This window comes from Gavialis gangeticus, unplaced genomic scaffold, assembly GCF_001723915.1.
Source record: "Gavialis gangeticus isolate Ggan-Ray unplaced genomic scaffold, GavGan_comp1, whole genome shotgun sequence".
NCBI classification, from domain to species: domain Eukaryota; kingdom Metazoa; phylum Chordata; order Crocodylia; family Gavialidae; genus Gavialis; species Gavialis gangeticus.
Window position 1 is genome coordinate 98,780,890 of NW_017729031.1, and position 10,604 is coordinate 98,791,493.

At 44.8% G+C, this 10,604-nt stretch overlaps 1 protein-coding gene across 2 annotated transcripts in view; it reads left to right on the forward strand.

The window, feature by feature from the left end:
• ACADL (acyl-CoA dehydrogenase, long chain) overlaps positions 1-10,604 on the forward strand; it is a 30,596-nt gene that overhangs the window by 5,447 nt on the left and 14,545 nt on the right. For both annotated transcript variants that reach the window (XM_019523422.1, XM_019523424.1), the window contains exons 3-7: positions 1,318-1,455; positions 3,514-3,678; positions 5,846-5,912; positions 7,692-7,856; positions 8,188-8,289. In XM_019523422.1, the coding sequence (XP_019378967.1) occupies positions 1,318-1,455; positions 3,514-3,678; positions 5,846-5,912; positions 7,692-7,856; positions 8,188-8,289 (637 nt within the window). The remainder of the gene's footprint in view (positions 1-1,317; positions 1,456-3,513; positions 3,679-5,845; positions 5,913-7,691; positions 7,857-8,187; positions 8,290-10,604) is intronic.

Sequence of the window (10,604 nt, forward strand, 5' to 3'; positions counted from 1 at the left end):
AAAAAAAAAAAAAAAAAAGGGAACCTCTTTTTCATGTGCCATATCATACATTTAAAGAAAAAAATATTTTTTTTCTCTCTGTATTGGTCATGAAAGAACGCCAGGTAGATGAGAATAAATTCAGCCCATACAGAGACGGTGGAAATGTTCTGATCAATTTGTGTTAATACAGACTCTGAGAACTTGCCTTCAGAGATGACAGATGAGAAGTTTTAATTCCTGTGCCAATTTGTTATTTAGCTGACAGCCTTAGCAAAGGTACTTGAGTAATAATAATAGCATACGGGAGCTACAATAATGAGTCAGGAAACCACCCTGCTAAGTCGTTTATGCCCCCAGAACAAGAAGTTGGTCTCTGCCAAAAGAACTAAAGATCTAAAAGTACAGGTAATACAGAAGCCAATTAGGGAGGAGTTGCCTTCTCCATTTACTGCTTGCAAACAGGTTGAGAATGTGAAGGTGGAAGGGAATTTAAATTAGGCAATAAAAGTGATAAGAGTTCAAAACCTGATGAAGAATGTTTTGCACCTGAAAGCTTGTCTAATTCTATCCCATGCCACATGTGGATGACAGGAGGGCAGATCTGAGATGTCATCCAGCCTCAGATCTTATCAAGCCTTATTGCTGGTACAGGGGAAGCCAGAGATCATCTTCCCCAGCTCCTCTTGCACCTGCAAGTAGCAAGCTCCTGCATTTGTGAGTTCTGTAGCTGACTGGATTTGCAGCCATGGCAGTACCCCATGGCTGACAGGATGGAGAGTCCGGCAGCTGTGGGACTTGTGACCCCAGCAGTGCCACATGGCTACAGGGGTGAAAGTCATCTCAGCTGTGGGAATTCCAGCTCCAGCTGCACATGCTGCACCCCTGTGGCTGGGATCCCTGTCAGCTACACATGCAAATTAAAGCTGGATAGAAACCAGCTGTAAAGTTGTTGCATATCTTGTTCCACTTTATAGCTGGGTGAACTTTTTAATGCCATAATAGTTACTTTGCACATGTAGCTGGTCTAAATTAATTGCAGAGAGCCAGTTAATTGCAGAACATATGAGCCCAAGAGAGCTGGTTGTACCTTGAGGCCATGTTAGTATGCTGTGCACTTCTATCTCAGTGCAAAGAAAGAATAGGAAGTATAACACAGATGGAAAAACATGTACTTGTTTACACATTTGAGGTTGGTTTATGAAACTGAAAGTCTTGTCCTTAAGCAGTGAAACCAACCTGTGTGCAGATATTAAGGGGAGGACACAGCAGTTTTGCCAAATCTCAAATGATATGAGGGGAATTCTACTGATTTGTTCCAATCCAATATCATTTCAGATGGGAGAAAGCTGGACAAGTGAGCAGAGAGGTCTGGGAAAAAGCTGGAAAACAGGGACTGTTGGGTATCAGTATATCGGAAGAACATGGTGGCCTTGGAGGCAACATACTATCTTCAGCTGTGGTCTGGGAAGAGCAGTAAGTATGAGGCACTTTAACAGGAAACTTGGTAATAATATGTAGAGATTTTATTTTTTCCATACAGTTCTTTTAGTCCTGTTGTAGAAAGTATGTCCCCCAAGGTGATAATAGTTTCCTCTGTTAGAAGGGGATGCATTAGACATAAGTAAATTCTTCCTAGTTTAAATATTTCAAGCAGGGTAGATTTGTTTTAAATCAAATTAATTTAAATCAGGATTTAAATTACTGGTCAGGGTGCCTCAATTTAATCACTGTTTTATACAAAAAGTTCATTCTTCTTGTTTGATGTCCTCTAGTCATTTAACGTTTTGAAACTTTGCACTTTTAGTTAGAGGTAAGGGCTTGATTCTGTGTACACAAACTTGTAGAGAGACAAGAGGGCTGATGGGTAGGTAATCAGGTCTGCTGTCTCTCATCTTCATATACTGCTGTTTCATAGTTTCATAGTAGTCAGGTGTCAGAAGGGACCTAAATAGATCATCTAGTCTAACCCCCTGCCACTGGCCGGAGCACACGCTGGAATCACATGACCCCATACAGGTTTTCATCCAACCTCTTTATGAACTTACCCAAGGTAGGAGTGAGGACCACCACCCTAACAGTGAAATAGTGCCTCCTAATCTCTAACCTGAACCTATTCTCCAGCAGCTTCTGGCCATTGTTCCTCATCACCCCAGGTGCTGCTGTGGGGAATAGGACCCTTCCTATTTGCTGCTGATCTCCCCTAACGAGTTTGTAGGCAGCCACCAAATTCCGCCTCAGCGTCCGTTTGCTGAGACTGAACAGGTTCAGGTCCCTCAGCCTCTTCATAGGGCCTGCCCTGTTGCCTTCCAGCCAAGCGGGTGGTCCTCCTCTGAACCCTCTCAAGGCACGCCACATCCTTCTTAAAGTGTGGTGCCCAGAACTGGACGCAGTACTCCAATTGAGGCCAGACTAATGTCGCGTAGAGGGGGACTATCACCTCTGTGGGCCGGCTTGAGATGTATCTTTGGATGCACGACAAGGTGCGGTTGGCTTTGCTGGCTGTGGTCTGGCATTGGCAGCTCATGTTCATCTTGGAGTCAATAATGACTCCAAGATCCCTTTCCACATCTGTGCTCTCAAGTGGGGAGCTCCCCAGCTTGTATGTGTGCTGTGGATTCCTTCTCCCCAGGAGCAGCACCCTGCATCTATCTACAGTGAAGCCCATCCTGTTACCATCCACCCACTTCTGTAGTCTGTCCAAATCTAATTGCAGCCTCTCTCTCCCTTCGAGTATGCCTACCTCTCCCCACATCTTGGTGTCATCGGCAAACTTGGACAACGTGTTTTCCACCCCCTCGTTCAAGTCGCTGATGAAGATGTTGAACAGTGTAGGCCCCAGGATTGAGCCAGTTAACAGGGATACTATCTCTGGAGACACAAATCCATAGTTTGAGAACTGAAAGCATCACAGAGATGCTTAATGGGATCATCTCAACTGAGCACTGAGTCCCACTGGGTAGAGCGTTTTTCTTTAATCTTTACTAATCTTTAGAGGAGCCTCTGGGACCCAATACAATTGGGCCCCTAATATAGTCCATGGCCTGTTGTAACCTATTTATAAAACTTCTCTAAAAAGGTTACATGAATATATTGTCTCAAATAGTAGAAGTTATAATCCCTATTCCATAATGACATCCTTGAGCTTTAACGTATCTTAAATTAAAACTATATATAAGCTTATTTTTTAAAGCATCTTAATAAAAAAATCTGATTCTTTTTATTTAAATCTGATTTTTTTGATTTTAAAAAATTGTTGATTTTTATCCACCCTGATTTCAAGTAACTTTTTAAATAAGAAACATCATTGTATGCTATTTTTAGGACTTTTTGTATAGGAAAAATGCTTTCCTCTGCTAGGTGATGCAGTGTTTTGGCAGCAAAAGTACTTTCTGAAGTTAAAATTGTATTGTTTTGATGCTTTTCTTGTCCTTCCCCTGTCCTTCCCAGTGATGGTTCTGTGTTTTAGTAATATAACATTTCAGCATCTTTCATTGCAAAAAGTTTATTTAAATTCCAAATGTTCTTTCCCAGGATGTATGTTAATTGTACAGGCCCAGGATTTGGCCTTCATTCTGACATAGCCATGCCCTATATCGCAAACTATGGTTCCGAAGAACAGATTAAACGGTTTATCCCTGAAATGACTGCAGGGAAATGCATCAGTGCTATAGCCATGACAGAACCTGGGGCTGGCAGGTAAGGCAAAAATGAAGACTAACTGTCCTTATGATCATGCTGTGTACGTAATTTTATTATGTAAATATTTCTGAGTTTTTTTGATTGTATGGTTATTTAACTGATTGGACAATACCCCCAAATAGGTAGGACTACAATAATAACCTTCAAGCTGTTTTACAGCTTTGTCAGATCAGGATGCTTGTTCTGAACGCATCACCTTGTCCTCTGCCTTTGTATTAGCTTTAGATTATATAGTTATAGTTACTAAGTTGTCTGTGAACAGACAATTTAAAATATGTAAAATGTAATCAGTAGAGGTGCACCGATATATCGGTGCATATTGGATCGGCAGCAATAAAAGGAAAATTAAAATTATTGACCACTGGCGTTTTTTTGACCGGTGGAGCTGATAATGTCACCCAATAAATGCTGCATCCACGTGTTCAGCTGCAGCATGCAGGTGGCCAAGAATGCAGCCCAGCAGCTTGAAGAGCAGCGTCCTGCCAGTAAGTCTGTGCAGGGTGGGAAGGGTAGATTGAGGTCCCCACGTTAAGGAGTGGGGCAGGGGCAGGCGGTGAGTGCAGCCCCAGGGCTGGGAGAAGGACACAGTCATGGGCAGCTCGTCCAGGGGGCATGGGGAGGGGATGGAGATGGGGGGCAGGGGGGGAGCAGCTCCCTGTTGCTGCATGCAGTCCCAGGGGAGGCATGGGGGGCATGTGTCCCTCTGGATTTGTGCGTGGGGTGAGGGCAGGCTGCCTGCTGTGGGCTCAGGGCTAGGAGCTGTGCCTGCCTCTTCCTGGTGCGAGGCTGAGCTGGGGCTGTACTTGGGGCAGGCTCAGCTTCTTGGGGTGATCGGTGGTGGTGGTGCTGGAAGGGGTGGTTATGGGGAATTTTGGGGTGACTAGCCCCCCAAGTTTCCCCCAGTGTCGCCCCTGCTTGGGGCACTCCACTCTGCTACTTTTCTCTTGGGAGCCCTACCCCAAGCAGGGGCAATGCTAGTGGGGTGATTGAGGGGCTATAGCCACCCCAAAATTCCCCATAGGCCACCCCTCCCAGCACTGCCATTGCCTACCCCAGCCCTGCCACTGGGAAAAGGCTGGTGAAGCCCCTGGCTCTGAGCCCACAGCAGGTAGCTTGCCCTCGCCCAATACCAGGGGGCACACGGGCCCTCCATGCCTCCCCCAGGGGTGTGTGCATCGGTGGGGAGCCAGCCCCGCTCTCCACCCTCCCCCCCCATACCTCCTGGATAAGCCGCCTGCAGCCCTGTTCGATTCTCAGCCCTGGGATAGCATTCACTGTCCCGGCTAAGCAGCCCCTGCCCCTGCCCAATCCCTTCCTCACCATGGGGGCGTCAATCTGTCCTCCACCAGACTTAATGGCAGGATGCTGCTCTATAAGCTGCCTGGATGCATTCTTGTAAATTGGCTATCAGATTGGTATCGGCCAATATGGTTGGTTAATCATTGGCTATCTGCATTGGCCAAGAAAATTTTTATTGGTGCACCCTTAGTAATCAGGAGAGAAATAACATGCCTGGATAGAAGAGGCTTAACTTTTTCATAATAGGTTTATTTCTGAATCTATTAATACTTCTTGTTTCTCCTTCCATTAATCTTTAGAGAGAGAGGTTATCCCTGTTGCATCACTTGAGTGCAAACAATACTGAGATTGCTGAACCAGGGTCCTGTGCTTCAGTTCAGGAAGCCAAGTGGAGGTAGCATGGTGGGGAGCTCTGTCTTCATTACAGAGCTTTCATTGGTCCCACAAATAGTAAATGTTTCTACAGAAGAACTGCCTGGGTAGAGCAGCATTAGTGTGGAGTGTGTAGTCCTGAGAGATGATGTTTTTGGGGTATGTCTACATAAGCTAGCATTCGCCCAGTATGTGTTTCTGCATGTTTTACTCCCCTTGCTGTAAGCAGGTGTGTTAAAATGAAGTGGGATTGTGTGCTGTGGTGAAGATGCACAGATTCACATAGCATGCTCTTAGTTCCTATATTTATTCTCTAGGACCTTTTAATACATTCCAGCATTTTACTTTTTCTTTTTGCCTATTATTGTGCAAGATGGTTGATTAGTTGTGCAAAGCATTCTAGACTTCATGCTGAGTTTTATACTATTATTTTCTTTTATGTGACTGCTGGGTGGATTTGATACATAACTTGCTTTTTTTAAATCAATTATAGTGACTTGCAGGGTGTACGGACATATGCAAAAAAGGATGGAAGTGACTGGATTCTCAATGGAAGTAAGGTATGTGAATGGAGTTGGTGAATGCAGGTCAAGGAGCTAGGAAATTGAGTTTGAGTCAGTGAGGGATTTGGTGCAGTTGCACTATTGGTACCCAGTTGTAAGTATTCTCATCTCTTTGTTTTTAATTTTCAGTCAGTTACATTTTAAAGAAGAATTTTTTTCCCATTATGCTGCTTAATCATCTGAGCAAGCTCTAAAGAGAAAAGCTTTCATTGGCGAACAAAAAAAGTGGCTTGTATTTAAAGATTTGGCTCCTTTCTTGCATTGGCGTAATTAGTTTGCATGCTATCACTAAAGCTCAAACTGTTCTTTCAGTTCCATGAAGTTGGTAGCAGTGTCCTCCATACTATGAAATTCCTTGTAGCTTGAGGGAAACAAAAACTTCTTGATGCTTCAACATAAATAATGGAGGCTTTTTCCATTGGGTTTACTGTTCCAGGTATGAAGTAAATGCCTTATCAAATGCTACCCATACGTTGTCGAAACAATCATAAGGCTGGCAGTATGAACCCATTTCTTTTGCTCACTAAGCCCCTGAAATAATACTACTTGGGGGACCCTGTGAAACTTCTTGTAAAACATTTGACAGCGATTTAGGAAAATTTTGTTTCTTTACACAGGTATGAAGCATGGTTTCATCCTTAAAAGATCAGGAAACTTGAGTTCTGTTCCTGTCTCCTCCACTAACTTTTTGATTTTGGACAGATTATGCTACCATTCTAGGCCCATGTTTCCCAGTCAGTAAAAAGTTGGTGATAATTCTTTGTACCTGTGGTTGGTAAAGTGAACAAGATGAAAGCACAAAGTCGTTGTAGTAGTATTTTTGCTTGGTTTCATTTGGAAGATTCTTCCTGTTGTGAGATCTATGCTGCTTAACTTTTTAGCCATATTTATGCCTAAATCTAATTGTGTTTTCAGAGCTTAGTAAAGTGAGGCCTTGATTCTGATGGAGGCCTTTGGGCAGTGCCACAGTCATGTAATAAAAACATAATCGTATGTAGATTAACATGCTATTTAGACAGATGCTTGTTATGCTGCATATCTGATTCTAGATAAGACAGAACAATTTAAATTGGCTGGGTAGGATTCTTACTCTTTATTCTGGTCTCTTTTCATCTATTTTTATCTATCATGTGGGATCAGAGCTCTGACTTGGAACATGTAGCACAGAGAAAGAAACTGTAAGTTTCCCACTACTCTCTTACATGCATGTGCAGTTTTAAATACAGACCAAGTATTATGCAGAATTAATTATTGTAAAAGTGGGGAACATCCCCACTTTTTTCCATTTTATGCCTCGCCAACTTCTCTTTTGGAAGAGGTGATTTTGCATAATATTTTAATATTCTTGTTCATAGAGGGAATCTTTGTAGTAGAGATTAATCCGAGTTAAAGACTTGCATCTGAATGCCTCTGAACTTCAGATATGTTCAGAATATATAATAAGTTAAAACCAAGTTTTGAATTTGTTCCCTGTGTGAAATGAGTTACATGAAAACCCCTGTTCCAAGCATTCTTTAACTTTTGAGCTATTTGGACTCCAGACAGATCCAAGTTGTACTACTTGAAGCCAACTCTGTTTTATAGATTCTCTTCTGAAATACTTAATTTTTCTGGTTTCTGAGGTCTTAAGACTGTTTTGACACTTATAGCTTGCTTCCTAATGGCATTCAATTGTAGAAGTGTGTATGCCAGGTCTGCTGCTGCTTATAATATTCTCTTATGACTGACTGCCTGCCTGCCAGCTGGCCACTTTATTTCATCTTGGTTTTCTTACAGGTTTTCATCACTAATGGCTGGTTGAGTGATTTAGTGATTGTGGTTGCAGTTACAAACCGTGAGGCCCGCTCTGCTGCTCATGGGATCAGCCTTTTTCTTGTGGAAGATGGAATGAAAGGATTCATCAAAGGAAGCAAACTGGAAAAAATAGGCCTGAAAGCACAGGTGTGTTATGTGAGCCTGATCAGGTGATGGACATAGAGACAGTTTAAAAGCTCTGATTACCTGTGATACTTTCAAATAGATCAAATGGAACTCTACTAATACTTCAGTTCCTAGTTCTAACTGTGACAACAGGATATGCTCAATTAGACTGCATTGCTGGGGTTATACAGTGTACTTTAGTAAAGCAGCCTCCAGTGAATGTAAGTAAATACCAGTCTGGCTATAGTAGATAAGAATTAGGTAATAATAAGTAAGTACGAGGAAGAGGAGATGCAAAGACGAGGCGAACCTGATTATTAAGCTGTTTTGTTTTATTTAATGTAATTTTTAGGACACAGCAGAACTGTTTTTTGAAGATGTACGTTTGCCAGCTAGTGCCTTGCTTGGAGAAGAGAACAAGGGCTTCTACTATCTGATGGCAGAGCTCCCTCAGGTAAGAGTGATTGTCAAAAACTTGTCCATAGGGGTACTCTCAGATCCCCAGGTTTCTCCGTGTTGTCCCGATGCTTGTTCCAAGGAACTGACCAAGGTTTTCCCTGGGAAAACTTATCCCCTTCTAGCTTCAGCAATACTGCCAGCAATTGATCCTGTCCAGCCTGCCAGCCACCACTGAGACCCTGAGGAAGGGCTGCTCCACTCCACCCCGCTGCAGCTGGGGTCAGACCACACAGCACACAGACTCCTCTGCACTTCTCCCCTCCCGTCAAATCCATCCCTGCCCGGCTTCCTGTTGGCACTGCGCAATCCTGGCACCACAGCCACCAGCAGCCAGGCCCATGTGGGACAGGGCACAATGCGCCACACCAAGTAGCCATCCTGCTCACTGTGATGAGCGTGGCACCACTAGGAGGTGAGTCCATGCCAGCCACAGGGGAGACTCAAACCAGGGCAGCCACCTCTGACTTCCCTGGTATGGTGCAGTGGCTAATTGTACTGGGCAGGAGGGATGGCTACTTGGCAAGCTGCATTGCACCCTGTCCCTTGCAGGTCTGGATGCCAGTGGCAGCACTGCCAGGACTGCATAGTATCAGTAGCAGGGATGGGCAATTATTTTGGGTGGAGGGCCGCTTACTGAGTTTTGGCAAGCTGTTGAGGGTAGCCCTGCCCCTTGACAGGTGCCTCACCCCTTGACAGATGCCCCTCCCCCTAGTTGCCATCTTGTGACCGGAGGTCTACTCCCCTGCCATCCCCTCCCCCCCTGAACTTTGCCACCAGAACTCCCACCCTTTGCCCCCGGAAGTACTTCTTTCAGCAAGGGCTTTTGCCATCTCAGAACCAAAAACATACCAAATTATATTCTAAAAATTGAACATCTACAACATTCATTAATTTGATTTCAAAAACATTTTTGTCCTGGTTTACATGTGTTTGTGTAGTGTACACAGAGATCACTGCACACTAGCTTAAAATGAAGTCTTACTCTTGTATAGTGTTGGGGGTGGGTATAGATTTGTGGGGGGCTGTGGGTGTGTGGGTATGTGGGGTGAGGGAGCATGTGGGTGTGTGTATGGATATGTGGGGTGTGCATGGGTATGGGTGGAAGGAGGCTGGGGTTTATTTATGGCAGTGTGAGGGGAGGTGTGGGTGCATGTGTATAGTGGGGTGTGCATGTGGGACTTACCCTGTGAACACACGCACATACACGTGCGCATGCACACTCTGCCCCTGTGCCTGCAGACGTGCATGCACACACATACACACTCACCACCCCACCCCGCACAGTCCTGTGCTCTCAGTCTGGTGAGGCAGTCAGGAGCCACAGCCACCTGGTGCTGAAACAGGGCTGGGGCAGGAAACAGGGAACTGGCTGGGGGTGGGCAGGGCTGGACTGCTCAACCCTGCAAGCCTGCTGAGGGTTCCCTCTGAATCCTACTGCACCTGACTCCTGTCGGCTTTGATTTATTAGTAAATTAATTTACTAATTTTTTTAGGGGCTCTGTGCGCCGGATAGAATAGCCTGGTGGGCTGGATCAGCCCGCCCCTGATCAACAGGAAGCCAGGGGGAGGAGTCTGCGCATTGCATGGCTGAGTCAGGCCCCGGCTATGGCAAAATGGAGGAGCACTAGGCATAGTCCTCCTTCAGGCTCCTGGCAGAGGCTGGCAGACCAGATGGTATCAGTTGGCATCTCCTTGCCCCTTTCCCCACCTCTCCAGCCCTCAACAGCTCACCAGAACTCTTTATATGACCCTCCAGCGCACACAATTGTCCACCCCTGTTCAAGAGAGTCCTGCCAAAATTTCCAGACTTTAGCTTTCCTACTGAGCCTGACAGCCCCTGACTGCTGGGGACCTAGACGCATCATGAGGCCTGGGATGGTACAAAGACCACCAGTAATTCACAAAAAGCTTCTAAATACTTCCAAGCCAGCCCTGTTCACTTTTTTAAAGTCTTGGGATTTTCTAGAAAGCCTGTCCATCTTGGGATTCCTGGAGTTTCCTTGGCTAATTACCCATTTCCTTGATATATCTTTATTATTATGAGGCTGATTTTGCCCAATGGAGGCAGACAGTACCTTGGGTGCCTGTCCCAACAACAGTCCTTTCTGCCTGTGTTTGCAGTGACAACTGTTCTTGCCCTAGTACTGGGTGGGCCAGTGATCTCTTACTAGTTTTGCCTTCCTTCTGTTCCTTTGACACAGAAATGCCTCTTAACTTAAAGGCCTGTCTGCAACTTTTGATTAAACTATGACCCCAAATAGTAAAAATATATGTTTCTCGCACACACACACACACACACACACACACACA